The sequence below is a fragment of the Trypanosoma brucei genome, chromosome 10, assembly GCF_000210295.1.
Source record: "Trypanosoma brucei gambiense DAL972 chromosome 10, complete sequence".
NCBI classification, from domain to species: domain Eukaryota; phylum Euglenozoa; class Kinetoplastea; order Trypanosomatida; family Trypanosomatidae; genus Trypanosoma; species Trypanosoma brucei.
This window is the reverse complement of record NC_026743.1, coordinates 3,719,113-3,741,205: the sequence shown is the minus strand read 5'-3', so window position 1 is coordinate 3,741,205 and position 22,093 is coordinate 3,719,113. Positions and strand designations below refer to the sequence as shown.

The following is a 22,093-nucleotide window of genomic DNA, read 5'->3' as shown; positions in this document are numbered from 1 at the left end:
CTCCCTATTGGCACTATCCACAAGCAGGTCGATATTTATTTCTCCTGTTTCCCAAATTTGAACAAGCTGCAGCAGGTGCTCGTGCTCTCGCCGTAGAGACTCCACATCCACGTACTTCAAGTTTTGTTCAGACCTCTTAAGCGCGCGCCTAGGGGTTCTTTTTCGAATAAGTGCCTTTATGTTTTGACGAACTCTCATAAGCTCACTTTTTACCCTTGCGATATTTCTCCTTAATGATGTGGGGGAAGTCCCTCCGCTGCGGTTCTGCTCTTCACCTGAGGGTGCTGAGGGCGACTTGTAAGCCTTACGCAACCTCCCTGCGGCGGAGAGACCAGATGCCCCGGCTCTCGCTCTGGCCTCAGGCTTCCCCAGATACACCGTTCGCGGCGAGTAGTGTCTGCTACCGAGCGATTTGTTTCCTGCCCTCAATGGACCACGGTACAGACTAGCATTAGCGGTTTTCCATACGCAAGGACCGCTACCGGCCTCGCCATTCCCGTACTCCTTATTCGTTCCTGTGACTTTGGGTAACAAAGGATGGGGAAAACATCCAGCACAAGAATCCTTCGTCATCGCTTTGTTGCTCATTTCATCCGCACATTCTTCACCCTTGTTCTGCTTCCGTACCTTAAGTCCATCTTTGGTCCCTATTGTTAGTGCTGTTGACACACCACTAGTTGAGCGATAAACAGATTCAACAACCTTTCCACTACCAATCTTTCTTTTTCTACTACCGCCAGAGCCACTAAGACGGGTGGAGAAAGACGTCGACGAATCTTCCTCAGAGCCTTCTTCACCTTCTAAAGATGTCAAAGACTCATTACTACACGACGTGCCTTCACCGCTTCCATCCCTTGACGAAGAAAAATGCTCTCCGTTCCTCCGCCCCACCGAAGAAATGGATTTACGACTCGAAGACAGCTTGCCTGAATATCTATTCCTAGGTTCCGAAGACAGTGAAGAGGCACTAGACATCGAGGATGAAACCGCCTTTTCCTTCTGCTTTTCAGATTCCTTAGTTGACTCTTGAGATGATTCATCTCGTGTTGCAGATGATGGGCGTGATTCCTCCTGCTTTTCAGATTCCTTAGATGACATTTGAGATGATTCATCTCGTGTTGCAGATGATGCGCGTGATTCCTCCTGCTTCTCTGATTCCTTAGTTGACATTTGAGATGATTCATCTCGTGTTGCAGATGATGCGCGTGATTCCTCCTGCTTTTCAGATTCCTTAGATGACATCTGAGATGATTCATCTCGTGTTGCAGATGATGGGCGTGATTCCTCCTGCTTTTCAGATTCCTTAGATGACATTTGAGATGATTCATCTCGTGTTGCAGATGATGGGCGTGATTCCTCCTGCTTTTCAGATTCCTTAGTTGACATTTGAGATGATTCATCTCCTGTTGCAGATGATGCGCGTGATTCCTCCTGCTTTTCAGATTCCTTAGTTGGCTCTTGAGATGATTCATCTGGCGATTCCGAATATACGCGTGATTCCTCCTGCTTTTCAGATTCCTTAGATGGCTCTTGAGATGATTCATCTCGTGTTGCAGATGATGGACGTGAATCCTCCTGCTTTTCAGATTCCTTAGATGGCTCTTGAGATATTTCATCTGGCGATTCCGAATATACGCGTGATTCCTCCTGCTTTTCAGATTCCTTAGATGACATTTGAGATGATTCATCTCGTGTTGCAGATGATGGGCGTGATTCCTCCTGCTTTTCAGATTCCTTAGTTGACATTTGAGATGATTCATCTCCTGTTGCAGATGATGCGCGTGATTCCTCCTGCTTTTCAGATTCCTTAGTTGGCTCTTGAGATGATTCATCTGGCGATTCCGAATATACGCGTGATTCCTCCTGCTTTTCAGATTCCTTAGATGGCTCTTGAGATGATTCATCTCCTGTTGCAGATGATGCGCGTGATTCCTCCTGCTTTTCAGATTCCTTAGTTGGCTCTTGAGATGATTCATCTGGCGATTCCGAATATACGCGTGATTCCTCCTGCTTTTCAGATTCCTTAGATGGCTCTTGAGATGATTCATCTCGTGTTGCAGATGATGGACGTGAATCCTCCTGCTTTTCAGATTCCTTAGATGGCTCTTGAGATGATTCATCTGGCGATTCCGAATATACGCGTGATTCCTCCTGCTTTTCAGATTCCTTAGATGGCTTTTGAGATGATTCATCTCCTGTTGCAGATGATGCGCGTGATTCCTCCTGCTTTTCAGATTCCTTAGTTGGCTCTTGAGATGATTCATCTGGCGATTCCGAAGATACGCGTGATTCCTCCTGCTTTTCAGATTCCTTAGATGGCTCTTGAGATGATTCATCTCGTGTTGCAGATGATGCGCGTGATTCCTCCTGCTTTTCAGATTCCTTAGATGGCTCTTGAGATGATTCATCTGGCGATTCCGAATATACGCGTGATTCCTCCTGCTTTTCAGATTCCTTAGATGACACTTGAGATGATTCATCTCGTGTTGCAGATGATGGGCGTGATTCCTCCTGCTTTTCAGATTCCTTAGTTGGCTCTTGAGATGATTCATCTCCTGTTGCAGATGATGCGCGTGATTCCTCCTGCTTTTCAGATTCCTTAGTTGGCTCTTGAGATATTTCATCTCGTGTTGCAGATGATGGACGTGATTCCTCCTGCTTTTCAGATTCCTTAGTTGACATTTGAGATGATTCATCTCCTGTTGCAGATGATGCGCGTGATTCCTCCTGCTTTTCAGATTCCTTAGATGGCTCTTGAGATATTTCATCTCGTGTTGCAGATGATGGACGTGATTCCTCCTGCTTTTCAGATTCCTTAGTTGGCTCTTGAGATGATTCATCTGGCGTTGCAGATGATGCGCGTGATTCCTCCTGCTTTTCAGATTCCTTAGATGGCTCTTGAGATGATTCATCTCGTGTTGCAGATGATGCGCGTGATTCCTCCTGCTTTTCAGATTCCTTAGATGGCTCTTGAGATATTTCATCTCGCGTTGCAGATGATGCGCGTGATTCCTCCTGCTTTTCAGATTCCTTAGATGGCTCTTGAGATATTTCATCTCGTGTTGCAGATGATGCGCGTGATTCCTCCTGCTTCTCTGATTCCTTAGATGGCTCTTGAGATATTTCATCTCGTGTTGCAGATGATGCGCGTGATTCCTCCTGCTTTTCAGATTCCTTAGTTGGCTCTTGAGATATTTCATCTCGTGTTGCAGATGATGCACGTGATTCCTCCTGCTTTTCAGATTCCTTAGATGGCTCTTGAGATATTTCATCTCGTGTTGCAGATGATGCGCGTGATTCCTCCTGCTTCTCTGATTCCTTAGTTGGCTCTTGAGATATTTCATCTCGCGATGCAGATGATGCGCGTGATTCCTCCTGCTTCTCTGATTCCTTAGTTGGCTCTTGAGATAATTCATCTCGTGTTGCAGATGATGCGCGTGATTCCTCCTGCTTCTCTGATTCCTTAGATGGCTCTTGAGATATTTCATCTCGTGTTGCAGATGATGCGCGTGATTCCTCCTGCTTCTCTGATTCCTTAGTTGGCTCTTGAGATATTTCATCTGGTGTTTCCGAAGATGCGCGTGATTCCTCCTGCTTCTCTGATTCCTTAGTTGGCTCTTGAGATATTTCATCTGGCGATTCCGATGATGCGCGTGATTCCTCCTGCTTCTCTGATTCCTTAGATGGCTCTTGAGATATTTCATCTCGTGTTGCAGATGATGCGCGTGATTCCTCCTGCTTCTCTGAATCCTTAGTTGGCTCTTGAGATATTTCATCTGGCGATTCCGAATATACGCGTGATTCCTCCTGCTTTTCAGATTCCTTAGTTGGCTCTTGAGATATTTCATCTCGTGTTGCAGATGATGCGCGTGATTCCTCCTGCTTCTCTGATTCCTTAGTTGGCTCTTGAGATATTTCATCTCGTGTTGCAGATGATGCGCGTGATTCCTCCTGCTTCTCTGATTCCTTAGTTGGCTCTTGAGATATTTCATCTTGTGTTGCAGATGATGCGCGTGATTCCTCCTGCTTCTCTGATTCCTTAGTTGGCTCTTGAGATGGTTCATCTTGTGTTGCAGATGATGCGCGTGATTCCTCCTGCTTCTCTGATTCCTTAGTTGGCTCTTGAGATGGTTCATCTTGTGTTGCAGATGATGCGCGTGATTCCTCCTGCTTCTCTGATTCCTTAGTTGGCTCTTGAGATATTTCATCTTGTGTTGCAGATGATGCGCGTGATTCCTCCTGCTTCTCTGATTCCTTAGATGGCTCTTGAGATATTTCATCTGGCAATTCCGCTTGCTTTTTTAAGGGTCGTGAAGGTTCTTGTTTCGGTTCTTTCGTGTGGGTAGTGGAAGCGGATGAAGGATCTGTATGTATTTCTGCGCTTACACATTCTACATTACTTAAAGACATTTCAGACAGCAGAGGAGGATTTTCCGATGCCAGCACTTCGACCAGCATAACTTTCGATGAATGTAGGACACCACTGCTATCACCGGTGCTTAACATTTTAGATTCCCTATCATTGGCAGTTGAATGAGAAACTAGACGAATATCCTCCTTGCTCAGATTGTTTTCTATTCGTACCATATGACACCGTGCAGCATAATCCCTCAAAGTGGCAGGACTTACCTTACTCCCAGATACAGAAGATCCGAAATCGAACGAGCGAAATCCGGCAGCACAGGAAATATGAAGAGGAGATTCATCAATATCATTCAAGACAACATGCTCCAAGAGTTCCTGCGAGGTCACATCACAAACAACACGTGAAGGATCCTCATGAGGTGACGACGATTTCGTAGACGCACGAGAGGCTACACGCGGAGTTGCTTCCTTCGGTGACTCCACAGGGAACTGTTGTTTAGCTTCTGACGAAAGCTCTTCGTGATTAGATGTAGGTCTAGCCGATGTCTGTGATTGCAACCACGGAAGATCTTGTTGCATTGAACCATCCGATGATTTCTTCGATGATGCACGTGAAGGATCCTCATGAGGTGACGACGATTTCGTAGACGCACGAGAGGCTACACGCGGAGTTGCTTCCTTCGGTGACTCCACAGGGAACTGTTGTTTAGCTTCTGACGAAAGCTCTTCGTGATTAGATGTAGGTCTAGCCGATGTCTGTGATTGCAACCACGGAAGATCTTGTTGCATTGAACCATCCGATGATTTCTTCGATGATGCACGTGAAGGATCCTCATGAGGTGACGACGATTTCGTAGACGCACGAGAGGCTACACGCGGAGTTGCTTCCTTCGGTGACTCCACAGGGAACTGTTGTTTAGCTTCTGACGAAAGCTCTTCGTGATTAGATGTAGGTCTAGCCGATGTCTGTGATTGCAACCACGGAAGATCTTGTTGCATTGAACCATCCGATGATTTCTTCGATGATGCACGTGAAGGATCCTCATGAGGTGACGACGATTTCGTAGACGCACGAGAGGCTACACGCGGAGTTGCTTCCTTCGGTGACTCCACAGGGAACTGTTGTTTAGCTTCTGACGAAAGCTCTTCGTGATTAGATGTAGGTCTAGCCGATGTCTGTGATTGCAACCACGGAAGATCTTGTTGCATTGAACCATCCGATGATTTCTTCGATGATGCACGTGAAGGATCCTCATGAGGTGACGACGATTTCGTAGACGCACGAGAGGCTACACGCGGAGTTGCTTCCTTCGGTGACTCCACAGGGAACTGTTGTTTAGCTTCTGACGAAAGCTCTTCGTGATTAGATGTAGGTCTAGCCGATGTCTGTGATTGCAACCACGGAAGATCTTGTTGCATTGAACCATCCGATGATTTCTTCGATGATGCACGTGAAGGATCCTCATGAGGTGACGACGATTTCGTAGACGCACGAGAGGCTACACGCGGAGTTGCTTCCTTCGGTGACTCCACAGGGAACTGTTGTTTAGCTTCTGACGAAAGCTCTTCGTGATTAGATGTAGGTCTAGCCGATGTCTGTGATTGCAACCACGGAAGATCTTGTTGCATTGAACCATCCGATGATTTCTTCGATGATGCACGTGAAGGATCCTCATGAGGTGACGACGATTTCGTAGACGCACGAGAGGCTACACGCGGAGTTGCTTCCTTCGGTGACTCCACAGGGAACTGTTGTTTAGCTTCTGACGAAAGCTCTTCGTGATTAGATGTAGGTCTAGCCGATGTCTGTGATTGCAACCACGGAAGATCTTGTTGCATTGAACCATCCGATGATTTCTTCGATGATGCACGTGAAGGATCCTCATGAGGTGACGACGATTTCGTAGACGCACGAGAGGCTACACGCGGAGTTGCTTCCTTCGGTGACTCCACAGGGAACTGTTGTTTAGCTTCTGACGAAAGCTCTTCGTGATTAGATGTAGGTCTAGCCGATGTCTGTGATTGCAACCACGGAAGATCTTGTTGCATTGAACCATCCGATGATTTCTTCGATGATGCACGTGAAGGATCCTCATGAGGTGACGACGATTTCGTAGACGCACGAGAGGCTACACGCGGAGTTGCTTCCTTCGGTGACTCCACAGGGAACTGTTGTTTAGCTTCTGACGAAAGCTCTTCGTGATTAGATGTAGGTCTAGCCGATGTCTGTGATTGCAACCACGGAAGATCTTGTTGCATTGAACCATCCGATGATTTCTTCGATGATGCACGTGAAGGATCCTCATGAGGTGACGACGATTTCGTAGACGCACGAGAGGCTACACGCGGAGTTGCTTCCTTCGGTGACTCCACAGGGAACTGTTGTTTAGCTTCTGACGAAAGCTCTTCGTGATTAGATGTAGGTCTAGCCGATGTCTGTGATTGCAACCACGGAAGATCTTGTTGCATTGAACCATCCGATGATTTCTTCGATGATGCACGTGAAGGATCCTCATGAGGTGACGACGATTTCGTAGACGCACGAGAGGCTACACGCGGAGTTGCTTCCTTCGGTGACTCCACAGGGAACTGTTGTTTAGCTTCTGACGAAAGCTCTTCGTGATTAGATGTAGGTCTAGCCGATGTCTGTGATTGCAACCACGGAAGATCTTGTTGCATTGAACCATCCGATGATTTCTTCGATGATGCACGTGAAGGATCCTCAAGAGGTGACGACGATTTCGTAGACGCACGAGAGGCTACACGCGGAGTTGCTTCCTTCGGTGACTCCACAGGGAACTGTTGTTTAGCTTCTGACGAAAGCTCTTCGTGATTAGATGTAGGTCTAGCCGATGTCTGTGATTGCAACCACGGAAGATCTTGTTGCATTGAACCATCCGATGATTTCTTCGATGATGCACGTGAAGGATCCTCATGAGGTGACGACGATTTCGTAGACGCACGAGAGGCTACACGCGGAGTTGCTTCCTTCGGTGACTCCACAGGGAACTGTTGTTTAGCTTCTGACGAAAGCTCTTCGTGATTAGATGTAGGTCTAGCCGATGTCTGTGATTGCAACCACGGAAGATCTTGTTGCATTGAACCATCCGATGATTTCTTCGATGATGCACGTGAAGGATCCTCATGAGGTGACGACGATTTCGTAGACGCACGAGAGGCTACACGCGGAGTTGCTTCCTTCGGTGACTCCACAGGGAACTGTTGTTTAGCTTCTGACGAAAGCTCTTCGTGATTAGATGTAGGTCTAGCCGATGTCTGTGATTGCAACCACGGAAGATCTTGTTGCATTGAACCATCCGATGATTTCTTCGATGATGCACGTGAAGGATCCTCATGAGGTGACGACGATTTCGTAGACGCACGAGAGGCTACACGCGGAGTTGCTTCCTTCGGTGACTCCACAGGGAACTGTTGTTTAGCTTCTGACGAAAGCTCTTCGTGATTAGATGTAGGTCTAGCCGATGTCTGTGATTGCAACCACGGAAGATCTTGTTGCATTGAACCATCCGATGATTTCTTCGATGATGCACGTGAAGGATCCTCATGAGGTGACGACGATTTCGTAGACGCACGAGAGGCTACACGCGGAGTTGCTTCCTTCGGTGACTCCACAGGGAACTGTTGTTTAGCTTCTGACGAAAGCTCTTCGTGATTAGATGTAGGTCTAGCCGATGTCTGTGATTGCAACCACGGAAGATCTTGTTGCATTGAACCATCCGATGATTTCTTCGATGATGCACGTGAAGGATCCTCATGAGGTGACGACGATTTCGTAGACGCACGAGAGGCTACACGCGGCGTTGCTTCCTTCGGTGACTCCACAGGGAACTGTTGTTTAGCTTCTGACGAAAGCTCTTCGTGATTGGATGTAGGTCTAGCCGATGTCTGTGATTGCAAGAAAGGGGATGCATTCGTTGATTGTTTTGTGTTGTTGTTTATATATTCTTTTGTTGGAGTCGTGCCGCTCTTGTTTGAGATTGTTGTTGAGTTTGAGTGTGATTCTTTTTTTATTTTTGTTGGTGTACATGGTGTTTCTTCGTTTTCTTTTTTGTCAGGCCCCGGTGACTGCTCAGAGTTTGTTGTTGATTGTGTTTCTGCTGGAGTTACATCGCAGAGTACTATTTGTTCGAAATCGTTTTCGTAATCAATTGAGTCAGCCATATTATGGGATGGCTTGATTTGTGTATGTTGTAGTGTGATGTGGTCTGGTTCTTGCAGGTTTTTGTTTTTATGTGGGTGCCGGTGTGGCGATGCCGGGCTACACTAGTAACTTCATAGTTTATGCGTTGCAAAATAGTTAAGGGAAAATACTGTAAAATATTTTTTCTCTGCCATTTATGTTCCGTACTTCATTGTACACGGTCTAATGTTGTGGCGGTGATAGCAGTTATGCATCTCTTTGTTAGGGAGAGGTGTATTTTGTAGTGGTATCGTATATACATATATATGTGCACAAGTGTTTGTCGAGGTAAACGTTAAAAATAATACGAGAAGAGAGGAGATTAACTTTTACAAGAAAAAAAGAACACGGCCACGAAATTTCCCTACATTTTCCCCACCCTCGTCTTTAAGGAACCTTTCCCACTCCCGACTCTCATACCGCGGACACGGTGATAACCTTAAAAGATTGAAATGTGGTTCTATCACTCTTGCGTTGACTTATTCGTCAACGAGCGTTTGTGTGTGTGTGAGATGCATTGTTTGCTTCAAAAGAATTCGTGTGGTGAGTGACGAGTAAGCCTCCTCTGTACTTCTGTACGAATGCCGTGAAATCTACTGATGGAGCTCTCCGTGCAGCATGTTGGCTATTTGAAAAATCATAGACATCACGTAACTGTACGTGCATTTCAGCGAAGATGAAGGTTCTGTGTGAAGGAGGCCGTCGTAAAAAGACTTTGTTTTATGTGTCCTAAAACACGGAGTCCGCGAACATGACAATCGCGGCCCTCTTGTCGGTTTTCCTCCACAATAACGCGTACTCGCGTGCACCACACACCATCTTGAATAAATTCTTCGAAATCAGCGTTATCAAGGGGCATATCGTTTTCGATATCCGCCTTAGCATCGTCACTATGTGCTGCAGGGGTATTCCATGAGGAAGGTGTCTCGGCTTCAGCCTGCATTCTAATGAGTACCCAACCCTGCGGATCGTCTACTGTCACGGTTGCAACGTCAGCCATGTCACCGTTGTGTGTACCAGCTTGCACTCGCATCCTCCGCGGGGTGTAGCTATTGTCCTCCGCACAGTCAAGATACAAAGCGACGGCTGCCACAGGCTTGAGGAGCGCAAAATCAATGGAAATGACGTGTGGGACGACACCGTCGGATTGCCAGAACGTGTTGTGCGATCCATCTAAAAGACACATGACACCGTTTCCATGCTTAGCGGAGCTGACAGACCACACCGCATCCTGAAGTACAATAAGTGACTCCCGCTTCTCTAAAGCCATCAGCTCGTCATCACTGACGATGCTAGGGGTGTTAACTGCAGCTGCCCCAGCACCTTGGACCCCTTCTGCATCACCTTCTCCACCACTACGTCCATCAAATTGCATTAGGAGGTACAAGAGTGGATAGACTATATTATTTTTCCTGGGAAAGTCACTATACTTTTCACTTTACATTTCCAAAAATACACCACGGACATACGGAGGTTAAAGGAATTAGTGGAGGAGAATCCCCGGTCGGTTGGTCGGGTAACAGTGGCAAAACACCTAACGAACCAATAGCAGAAAATAGAAGAGGCAAACAAACGTTACAGAAAACTACCAGGTTTCCTCTTTCCTTCGCACTCGGTGACATAGCCTTCGGCGACGGCGGTAAAGCCGAAGGTGCAAAGATGAATTTCTCATCGTCAAGCAAAAGTCCAGTAGCCAACAAAAAGAAAAAATTTTCTCTCACGCCTCTGTGACTCGAAAATGGAAAGCCAAGAGCTAGCGGCCTACCCAACAAAGCGTCCACATTTCACGGGACTGATCTCCACCAGCCCTCCCACCAGATTGTCCGCGCAATTCAGAAAGAGAGCACCGGACGTCGGACGAGTGCGTCATCATGCAAAAACATTTCCCATGTTTTGTACAGCACCCATCGCAGTGGTGACTGGGTCATCAAACAAAGGACGACAAACAGAGGGGCAACGAGAGAAAAGGTCTCCACGCCTGCCACATTTGGCTTCATGTAGGTAAGGCACCACATGACGTTGTCGTACAGCGGTAAGGGGGAGATGAGCTCCGACATATATTGATGGAGGAGGTCTATATTGACCCCGAAGGTAGCGGAAACGCGTGCGGCGCCGCTCCAACACGCAAAAAAAATCCACACAAACAGTAGTTCGATACCAATGATAAGTGAAAGGATCGGTGAGTATCCCCGCAGAAGCATGTCCAGACGACTTGCAACGTTGTGAACGTAGTGCTGAGTTTGCAGTACGCGAGTGGCAAGCAACTGCGAGAGAAAGTGTTGCCGCTCTTCGAGCATAGCCTCCACTGCTGCCTCCGAGCGACTGTACACGATAGAAGTTCCCGAGTGCAAAGGCGCGGGCCACGGTGCGCCGGTACTGAGTAGACCAACTGCAGCCAACTTGAAGCAGCGATACGCAGCATACAAAATAAGAAGACTCAGGGCCCATCCGCGGTAACATGTGAACCCCAGCACCCCCACAAATAGTGTGCGACGTCTCACGCCGAAGCCAAATTGAACGCGTGATAGCATGTTGTCGCCGACGGCAGTGTGACGCACGGCCCGTTTGTGCAACGCTTTGTAGTCTATCGGTACTAGCCACCCCCACTTAACCAGAGCGAGCAACAGTGACCGGGAAAGGGGATTCACACCCATTACCTTGGGATCCACACTACTGCATGCATCGCTCCCATAGCGGCAGCCCCTGCTTGCCACAAGCGCTCCACGGAATACAGGTAAAGACAATGCCTCATAGCTGTTCTGGTGGTATTCCCACTGCCACTGCAGCAGTTGCTGAATGTGGGAGACGCTAATATCATAATCGTCCTGGTGGTCCCGCAACTCTGCGCGGGCTCCGAGGTTGCTAACCAGCACCGTATCTGATCCTCCGTAGGAGTAAGGCGCGGGCTCTGCAGGACAGTCATTAAATGCCCTCTGTCGCTGAGCATTTTGCTCCCACAATGTTACTAGCTTCAAAATGGTTCGCATTGGGGGGAAAGGATTGTTTCCGCTCACTATATCGGTGGATGACGTGAGTTTCTCTGCAATCCGAATCAGAGTGCCGTCAGCGTCCGCAAGTGGAGTTGCAGCTCCTGCGGCGTCAGAGGCTGGAACGCCACCTGGTGGCGTTGAGGAATTAGCACCTCCGACTTCTGGTTTAGAGCGGCACAAACTTGCTGATGAAGAATACGAAGAAATCGTTGAGTTCAACTGAGGCTGCCTCTGCGTCTCTCCTTTTTTTTCCACGGAATTCGAAGTTGTGTCAGCCTTTTTCCATGCAAAAGGAGCCCCCATTCTTTTACGGAGGGGCAGAGATCTCAACCGCTGCTGAACACGACCAGCTGCCTGTACCTCGCTTGATGAAGAAGTTTTGGGCTCACCAATTCCAGCAGTAGGGGCATCACATCCCAATTGTATACTTTCTACCTTACTGATACGGTTTTGTATCATCCGCACCTGGTTTTCGTCCGCTGTTGTTCTTTTACTCTTTATCCAAGTGGAGGCAAACGCTTTGAGGGTGTCCAGCTGACAGCGCAGCACTGCGAACGAGGCGGTGCGGTTCGACAGAAATGACATGCGTGAGTAGAGTACAACCGGGTCTGTGAGTAACGGAGTTGTGCATTCGCTCCATGCCTGGCCGTGTACTGCCGCCGACGCTTGTATCCGCAGAAGAGCCAGTCGCTGACCCCACGTTATGGGTGCCCACCCCATTTGCTGGGTGCCGCCGCCATTTCCCCCCGAAATACAATTCTTCACGAATTTACACACCCGCTGCAGGAAAGTGCGGGTCCGGCCTGAATTACATTCATCAGCTGGAAGTTGCGAGGCATTTTCCCTTTCACTGAGACCACCCATTTCTTCATCCATTGAATGCGGTCCTCTCCAAGATTCTAGCGGTCGCAGTGGCCGCTGTCGTAGTACTGAGAGAAAATCATGCATGTTGTGAACGACGATAATGAGACGGAGTTGCGGCTGAGTGGGGACTCGCAGAACAAATAAAAAGGCCCTTTCCCTCAAATAAAACGGTTGCTGGTGAAAGTTGAAGTGCCTAACATAGTTTTCAAACTCACCATTAAATTTTGTAGGCTTGGCGGACACGAAACACGAGACCCCATCCTCCAACCACGCAGCTTTAGAGAGGTCATACTCCTTTATTTCACTTTGAGGCATACGTAGAAAAGCATTGGTTAAATCCCTTAGGCAAAAGGACACATTAACCCCGTCTGCCTCCGCGAAGGGGGATGTAAGGGATTTCAGGCGCATAATATCCTTTCCAATGGAGTGAAGGGAACCTTTTGATAGAGGGTCGCCCCCAAATGTCACTGCTGCCAATGCTGCAGCCGTACGTGCACCACATGCCGAGTTCGTTTCCGTTGTCGTTCTCTCCCCCCCATTGCTGGCAGTTGTTTTATTCGCGGAACTAAGGTCGCCAACGTCCGTCCGCAACCGTTTTACATCATTTCCCACACAATAGTTTTCCTTTATATTCGTCTCAAAGGCACTTATGTTTGCTTCTCGTTGCTGAAGCCTCCGCTGGAGTTGTATTCGCTCGCGGAGTGTTAAGCGCCGAACTGCCGTGGGAGCAATCCCGTTGTTCAGTGTGTTCGAAGCTCCGTTCGGTCGTGTGGATGCGAGTGGTGGCTTTCCGGGCAAACATGCCCTTCTCATGCCGCAAACACTATTTTTTGTTGTATTAGTCCACGGAGTACTTAGCGAACCTCGATTAGTGGGTCCTGCACCAACCGGCATGCGAGCCGGGGGTTGCGTCCGCTGCCACTGGCGGTCGTACATCATATCCATTACCTGCATACCCCTCGGTCGCACCCGAGAATCGCCTTGCGGGTAGCCGTACTCGTTATAAATGGGTATGCCGGATGCACTGTTATCGTACAAAGTATCCATTCTGCCAAAGGTGGGGACGACGGACCGTTTAGCCGGCACACCTGCCCTGTTCTTACAAAAGGAAGGTCCATGGTAGTTATTTTCGAGACCACTAGCCGTGCGGTTACAAATTTCCGTTGGGGCGCCGTGATGTTTGAACGATGATAGACAATTGAATGCGCTGGACCTGGTGTTGGTTGCAGCGAACTCACCTATCGTCGGCCTCCGACCTGCATTTGGTGTGAGTACGCCACTGCACGACGGACTCGATAACGGTGAAAGAAGTGGATCTGCCCCGTTTCGATAGTTGGAAGGGTTGAGCGTCGGCGACTTCCAAAATGTTCCTCTCAGCGGATCGGTGGCGGTCCTGGGCGAGACGTCACCATTGACATCATTGCTGTCCCAGCGGTCTGTGTGTGGCGGCCGCAAACGTCCATCACGGCCCATCGTAGAGTAATGCTGTGTCTGTCGCTGTTGCATCGCGTTGTAGGAGGGATGGGGGCTGTGACTTCTGGAAAATTTTCCATAAGTATTAAGCACGCTTGTTGGCCGTGACTGTAGGTGCTCACAAAACCTCGGGTCAGAAGTACTACCCTGAGGAAACCGGCCCCCACAAGTGTCACATTGTTGCCAATCGTTACAGAATCCACCAGTACTACACTCACCTCTCCCCGCGTTAACGCCATCCCCGCGCCTGGGTCCTTGAGATGGCAATCGCCACCAGGGAGTTGACGTGGCAGAGAAGCCAGCCGGGGGCCCGGCACATGTCACACGTGTGCCTTGCTCGAAACGATTGGAGTTAGATTGATCGTCAGCGCCCGGTTCCCAAACTCTTAAAGAAGTCGGTCGATATGGTCTTGGCGAGAAAAGCGCCGACGAACAACGCTGCTCCCAACCACTACCGCCTTTCATGGCACTCCTCCTTAAGGCAATCTCTCGTTCTGAAGAGCAAGCAACATTCCCACTTCCGACCCCCGTCAGATTGCCTGTGTTGAAGGACATGGCAACACCACCCCTTCTTGCTGACACGCCAGCTGGTACTTCCTCGTTGCCTGTGTTGAAGGACATGGCAACACCACCTCTTCTTGCTGACACGCCAGTTGGTACTTCCTCGTTGCCTGTGTTGAAGGACATGGCAACACCACCTCTTCTTGCTGACACGCCAGCTGGTACTTCCTCGTTGCCTGTGTTGAAGGACATGGCAACACCACCTCTTCTTGCTGACACACCAGCTGGTACTTCCTCGTTGCCTGTGTTGAAGGACATGGCAACACCACCCCTTCTTGCTGACACGCCAGCTGGTACTTCCTCGTTGCCTGTGTTGAAGGACATGGCAACACCACCCCTTCTTGCTGACACGCCAGCTGGTACTTCCTCGTTGCCTGTGTTGAAGGACATGGCAACACCACCCCTTCTTGCTGACACGCCAGTTGGTACTTCCTCGTTGCCTGTGTTGAAGGACATGGCAACACCACCCCTTCTTGCTGACACGCCAGCTGGTACTTCCTCGTTGCCTGTGTTGAAGGACATGGCAACACCACCCCTTCTTGCTGACACGCCAGTTGGTACTTCCTCGTTGCCTGTGTTGAAGGACATGGCAACACCACCCCTTCTTGCTGACACGCCAGTTGGTACTTCCTCGTTGCCTGTGTTGAAGGACATGGCAACACCACCTCTTCTTGCTGACACGCCAGTTGGTACTTCCTCGTTGCCTGTGTTGAAGGACATGGCAACACCACCTCTTCTTGCTGACACGCCAGTTGGTACTTCCTCGTTGCCTGTGTTGAAGGACATGGCAACACCACCTCTTCTTGCTGACACGCCAGTTGGTACTTCCTCGTTGCCTGTGTTGAAGGACATGGCAACACCACCCCTTCTTGCTGACACGCCAGCTGGTACTTCCTCGTTGCTTGATGATACTGCAGTTTTCAGTTGTGCGGAGAAACATAACCCCTTACTTCCGTCAGAAGAGCTTGTTTGCAGCGTCGCGTGATTGGTGTCCAACGGCATCATGGCACTTCTCGTGGCAGTTCCCGGGGATGCAGACTGCTTTGACACATCTGTTGCGAATGCGGTTCCTTTTGGTCTCAACGGGTTGCCGCGCACACTGTCATCAGTGACTTCCGCATTTGGAAAGAAGCCAATGTGCACTGCAGTGCGATAACCCACATCACTAATACATTCTGCACTCCCAAACACAATAGGTATCCACTGAACCTCATCCTGCGTCGAAGGAACCGGTTGGATAGGGATTGAGTACCATGTGTGATCCAATAAGGCACGACATTTTATCCGCTGATAATGTCGGTGCAGCGCTCCGCGGGTTCCGGCATTGCCGCTACTGTCCAAAACTGCAGCAGAAATAACTGGACGTATAACATTATGGCGGAGTTGGTGCTGTGCAATGGATGAGGTAGCTAGTAAACGAAAAAGGTTGACGACATCGCCGGCACACACAGCCTTCTCGTAACTACATTTCACATTGCCCTCCGTGGCCTGCTCATGGCACGGATTCAACCGACCGAAGGAAAGCCCCTTCTCCAGTAGATTCTCTTTCCTGTGTTTGAGGTTACCGGAGACATTGTTACACACAAGTGAAGTTGTAAGGCGGAGGTAACCCTCCGTATTGGACGGTAGGCGCTGGAGCGGCGCATGCGAGTCGCTTCCATGAGTGCCACTCGTCGGAGGAGACACTCCTGGGGACGGGCTGTGACGTTTGGAACCTACAGAAAACTTCTCCCCCACTGCGCATGGTTTGATGTCCGGTGATGGTGCACGGGAAGGCTGGTTCGATACTACGAGCCCTTCCACAGTCTTTGTTGTGCCGATTCGAGCTCCTAGGCACCGTTGGGGCGATGCCGAGAAGGCGGGCGTTAACCGAGGCGAAACAGTTAGGTCGGAGATCAGCGTAACATTTACCGTGTGAGGCTCGTATGTAGCACGGCTGGACTTGGCGTAGTAAAGCGGGTTGTTATCCTCTGCAACAAGATGGTAGCAGTCACACGCGGCGAAAGAATAAACTAATCTGCGGACCCCATACAGATGAGAGAGTCTTTCGGTCTGCCCCAAAGATTCCGCCACATTTCTTGTTTTATGTTCATCTGAGACAGGTGCCCCCGGCTGTTTCGGGGCTAGCACCCCGCCGTCTCCCTTTGATGCATCATCCATCTGGCTGGAAGGGGTTGAGTAAGCCCTGAGAACAGAGTTACACTTGGTAAAAAACTTCTTCATTGCCTCCTCTTCTTCAGCACGCCATCTCCCCGGTACTTCCGAAGCTAAAATGGTCCGCACTGTTTTGTTGATGTGGACTTCGTTTGCCTCTGAGGAGTGCAGTGTCGATCCCCAGAGCGTCGTTGTGCTACCATGAGAGCGTACCTCCTCTCGTTTCTTTGTATAGTACTGCTGTTCTTCAAACGAAAACTGACTCAGTGCCACCTTGAAAGCGGCAAATCTCAAGGAACGTGGCGCTGGCTCGCTCAAACCTCCCTGAGGTGTCTCCACGTAGTGAATCATATCTCCCTCCACCACATGAAAGGAAAGTAGATCTTCACTGGGCCCTTCCAAGGCGTTCGCACGAGAATGCCGTGCGTCATCCCATAGGGTGCTGCGGGGAAAACGGGCAGCGTCGGACGCAGGTCCAACGGATGCTTTGCCACTGCCCAGCATTGAGCCTGCATACTGCCTTCCTTTACAATAAACCATCGCCTGCTCGTCTGTGAGATCAGGAATAAGAATAAAATAGCTGTCGTTAAAGCGCTGTTTCCCTGTGCCCTCTTCCGAGGAGCCCTGTGTCGCGCTATGATCTAACATTCTGTCTTGTATAACACTTCCACTGTCGGGGGGATTCCTTTGTGCGATCAATGCGTTAAGATGTGAAGGGAACGTCCGATGCCTCAACTCTGGTGGAAGGGAATGCTCGCAAATTTCAAGAGTTGCCAGGTCCTCGTAACTCAAACCCGTGTCACCAACTAGCGGCAAAGCCAAATGTGTGACAGCTAAAATATACACATTCTCTAGTGTGTCATAGCTTTCGTACGGAAAACGCTGGTAGAGCGCCACTCGGAGAGCACGTTGTATAACTTTGTTTTGTTCTTCCTGTGTGATAAACGGGACTGTGCCGTCCACCTTGGCGTTTTCGCCCCCAGTTTCACATTCTTGATCACCATTTGCTCTTGTTTCGGGATTGCGGGAGGTTTTTGGGACGCTGGGTATGCATATGCTGGTAGGAATCGCCAGATGATGCAGCTGCATCCTGAAGTAATCAACTTCAGGTTCCAGGAAAAGCATTACCGCCACCTTATTCCTTGCTCCCTTATATGTAGCGATTTCAGCTTTCCAATGTTCCTTCCCTCTCCCTGCTCAAATCTCTTGTAGTGGATTTGGGCTCGTGCGTAGCAGCTCCTAAATATGTGAGAATCTAAATTTACACTGCGTACCGTCCACTTTCTTTCTCGGTACTAAATCTAAAAAGGGGCCTAAATTGTGCCCAGCGACCTCACGTTCCGAGCGGAGGTCCTACCAGATTATCGAGATGAACCGTTCGACGGAACGTACTCTCTGGGTGCCCATGCACAGGAGAAGGAAAACAGGTGACAGCGAAATAAGAAAAAAAGAGTAATAGGAACAAGCGGAAAGAAGAGTGGCACAGAAAAGTCTGGGGAAGAAGAAAAGCATGAGGAGCTTGCGTCGCCTTCCAAGCGCTGTTACATTCCTCTTTGACTGTTTTTAGTTATTGGAGCCCTCCAAAAACACCACCTATAACCCAGAGTGAATATAAGGTTAAAACACGATGCTAGTTATTAAGAGAGAAGATACGCAAGCAGATACCGTGAAGTGTCAGCGGTGAACACGACAAGCAAACCAACGATTTGATGGATATACAGAGGGGAAAGTGGTGGCCTCCAGGTTTTAAAACACATGCACAAGAAAAAGGCATCCTAGCTATCTGTAATTCCCATGGGGCACCGCTCGCTCAGCATGCTCCCTCCTGTGTGATCCATTTTTTTTCTGTTTTTTTTTTTTGCATCCCTTTCCCCCCATCTTACCCTCCAAAAGAAAAAAAAAGACAAAAACATTGAGCAGAGAAAACACTGCTACACAATGAAATAACTAAAGAGATGCGGAAAGCAAGTTCACCCTCTTCCAAGATTTCAACGTGGGCCGTCCCCACCCACGTCTCTTACTGTTTAAAACACTGTCCGTAGTGGTAATATCATCGAAACAGTGGTGGTCACCTCCACGATGGCAGGGATGGGTTCGCACAACTCACCATCGGCTTCACACCACATCATGATTTTGTCTGGCGCCCCCCCACCGCCGTTTAGTATCTCTTCCGTGCCCTCAACCCGCTCTACATTACACTTAACATCAGCACCCACGGGGTTCGGCGGAGAGGCATCGGGAAATTTCGGCCCTTGTGTGGAGATAGTATCAACATCCATGATGCACCTACTTGTGTTCCAAATTGTCGTGCTGCGCCAACGTTTATGGTTGCCATTGTACAAAGACGGTGCACCCATGACGAACTGGCAGGGACTTGCTACCCAATTCGTCACACTCAACAGGCCGTCCGTTGGATTGGCGTGTGGGGTGACTTGCAGCCCACCACCGAACCAGCGCCCGTTACCAAATACGAGTGTGGAAGAGGAGAAACATGCCCACCGATCATACACACCGTTTCTATCTAAGATGGAAAGAAGTTCCTTCGTGTTAGACGCACTTTCGCACCTCCAATCAGTGTAGAAAGGATTGATAACGGTTTCTTTTTCACTACCTATGTCGGTTGCCTGCGCTCCAACAGCGCCGCCGGCTAAATCAGGCGTCGACGGGTATCCCCCCCTCCCTATCATATTTGTAAATGTAATAGTTGGCGTCTACACGTAACGGTTCCGTACTGGGGGATAAAGCACCAACTTCTTCACAGCGTTGTAACCACGACATTTCCTCGCACATCCCGGAGACCGCTACCCCCAAGGAGAGATGACGCGGATGCAGCACACCAACGACAGGCACTTTGTGCTGGTGACCCATAGAGGGCGGCGGCGTGGGGAAATCAGGAAGGGGGAAAACCCGAAAGGATCTGGGCTTCATCCGCATAACAGAAGCCACAGATGCTGCTGCAAACAGTACCGGGCCCGCAACGAATGAAGCTGTACATGACTGTTTGTATTTTTCGCAACGTGAGATCACGTCACATGACATACCACACGAGCACTCATTGATAAAAAAGCGCGTGCGCCCACTCCGAGGGAATGTGATTCGAGAGACGTCCACGTCGTACACCGCAAATCTACGCGACAGCGATTTGGGACCCTTACCACAGGCTTCGGTGCTGCCGCCGCTAGCGCAATCTGGGCCCACAGAGCAATCAATGGATCCGCTTGTTGAGGCGCTCGAGGGGCTACCAATGGGCAAACAAGTGCTGTATTTTATAGTACGCTGCGACCCTTCCCCATCACTGGTAAATGCAAGGTATTCGTGCATGTCTTTTAGAACGGTTACGAACTCTTCGGCATTGAGACAGCACAACCTGGTTCTAGCGAAGTCCGAGCCTGTTCCTGCGGGTACATACATTACGGGTGGTAGAAAGTGACGCAGTATTGCCCGGTCCTCAAGCATCCCACGGTAGTAGTGCATGGAATCTGGACAACTGCAAGCTGCAGTGTCGAGTGCAGTACAAAATCCACTACGATAGGCTTTGAGAGTTCCGAAGCAGAGCCCATTAACGGCCTCACCTAACGAGCCATCTCCACCAATGACGGCAAACACATTAAAAACTTTCGTCCAAACACTCTTCACTTCATTTGTCACTGGATCTATCGCCATATTTGTCCCATTGTCCGACCCAGGTGCATTTCGGAGAATGCCGCTCACCACCCGACACGCGAGTTCCTCTACGACCTCCCTTACACGTAATGCACCCTCGGTGGTGATGATATCCACACACAGGGCCAAACAAGGAATCAACTCACCTTCAACGCCTTCATTTGCTACGACTCCATCGGTTGTGCGATCCCTGCCTGCAGTTGGGTTTGTCTCTTGCATCGCTTCTGTTCCGCTTCCAACTGCATGACCGGTAGGATCCATATGTTCCGCCAGAGCCTCACTGCCTGTTAGCTCCCGAATGGTGATGCCACTGAAATTTCTTCGTAACGCCTTTTCTACACGCCTCATCATTTTGCCGCCTTTGCCTCCACCGCTGCCCTTGTGGACGACGAGGTGAACTCGTAGCTGTGAGAACATTGTCACCGATAAACTCAAAGTTTGAGTGGCCGTCTTCACTAGTGGGGGGCTAATGGTGGAAAAGCTCTTTCCTCTCCTTACGTGAGGATGGTGACAGAAATACTAGCGAAGGGACGTTGGAAAGGGGTGAAATGAGAGGATAGAGTAGATATAGAAGGGAGAATGAGTCCTCAACACGCTGACAGACATTTTAGCAGGCAACGTGTGCACTACTTTGACCAAATTTTCCCCTAACGTTTCCTCCCCATCTTTATCCACCTCCACGCGTCGCACTTCCAGGGCCAGCTTGGGCTCCGGGATTATAACCCCACAGAAACGTTCCCTCCGCTAACAATACGCTTTGATTCCCCCGCCACGTAGTGAATAGCGGGAAAGGGTCAGAGGGATGAGGAAAGAGAAACCACCCTATACTAGTACGAAAATAAGAACAAGTAAGTCACAAGGGAGACATACTGAAGTGAACCTCACGACGCATAAGAGGAAACATTTCTTGACATTTGTGTATATGTGAGGGACAAGACAAGGGGAAATTAGGTCACCACGAGCAATCAGCGCCTAATTATGAGCTATGCTGGCGCGGACGGAACATCAGAGACTTGTAAAAGAAGACGGCCGACGAAACAGAGCGCAAATAACTACAAACCCGTCCAGAAACTTTAGTAGCTCTAACTTCCAACCAGTCCATATGATTCCATTCATTTGAACCTCTCTATCCTTTGCCCTCCCCACCCCACAGGGAAAGGAATGAACTTTACAAAAATAAGAAATATGTCACGTTGGAAAAATCAGATAGGAAATAAACGGAGAAGTTTCTCCAATTATGAGTAAAGTCTATCGTCGTCCCTTCTCCCCTTTTCCTCCCTTAGGTGAAGAAAGCAGGGCAGAACAGAAAAAAAAAAGAAAAAAGGAGGAAAACTCAAAATAGAACAAGAGCGGGATGCGCGAACCACTCAATACCCCAAACCAACGAGCGAGCTGCACAGACGAGACCAACGTGGAACCCGTGCTAAACGAAAAACGGGTCGTATTGGGCCCATCTCGAGGACGTTCATTCATTTCTCCGAAGTAATTGTGTACTCCATGGGAGTGCACGGGACACACACAGGATGACGGCTTTCTCTTGATGAACACATGTTGTGCAAGGGAGTTGTTCGGTCCACAAAAGTTCAGCCCGACCTATGGAGCGCCATAAACACTTAAGCCTTCAAGACGCGTACCCACACGCACATGGATGCATAGCAGATGCAGGGAAGTAAGATTCATGCACCTAACTGCCATGAACAGCTTCCATATATGAAAACGTGTCCATCTGAGTCCATGTATTCCTTCGAGCATGTCCTCGCTATGTACTCGCACTTTTATTATATGTTATTATTTGTTTCCGTTTAAACTCTATGCTGTATGT

At 49.2% G+C, this 22,093-nt stretch overlaps 4 protein-coding genes across 4 annotated transcripts; all 4 read right to left on the bottom strand.

Moving 5' to 3' along the window:
- Nucleotides 1–8,547, bottom strand: TbgDal_X19140 (hypothetical protein, conserved, (fragment); the record flags this gene model as incomplete). The annotated part of the gene is made up of 1 exon (XM_011780772.1): nucleotides 1–8,547. A coding segment is annotated over one exon (8,547 nt), but the record flags the coding sequence as incomplete, so codon positions are not given.
- Nucleotides 8,548–9,233: 686 nt separating this feature from the next.
- Nucleotides 9,234–9,941, bottom strand: TbgDal_X19130 (anaphase promoting complex, subunit 10-like protein, putative; the record flags this gene model as incomplete). The annotated part of the gene is made up of 1 exon (XM_011780771.1): nucleotides 9,234–9,941. The coding sequence occupies one exon, from the start codon at nucleotides 9,939–9,941 to the stop codon at nucleotides 9,234–9,236; it is 708 nt and encodes a 235-aa protein (XP_011779073.1).
- Nucleotides 9,942–10,398: 457 nt separating this feature from the next.
- On the bottom strand, nucleotides 10,399–17,733 carry TbgDal_X19120 (hypothetical protein, conserved; the record flags this gene model as incomplete). Its single annotated transcript, XM_011780770.1, has 1 exon — nucleotides 10,399–17,733. The coding sequence occupies one exon, from the start codon at nucleotides 17,731–17,733 to the stop codon at nucleotides 10,399–10,401; it is 7,335 nt and encodes a 2,444-aa protein (XP_011779072.1).
- An 899-nt stretch (nucleotides 17,734–18,632) lies between these two features.
- Nucleotides 18,633–20,688, bottom strand: TbgDal_X19110 (hypothetical protein, conserved; the record flags this gene model as incomplete). Its single annotated transcript, XM_011780769.1, is given in 2 exon segments — nucleotides 18,633–19,280; nucleotides 19,279–20,688. Coding segments are annotated over 2 exon segments (2,058 nt in total).
- Between the last annotated feature and the right edge of the window lie 1,405 nt (nucleotides 20,689–22,093).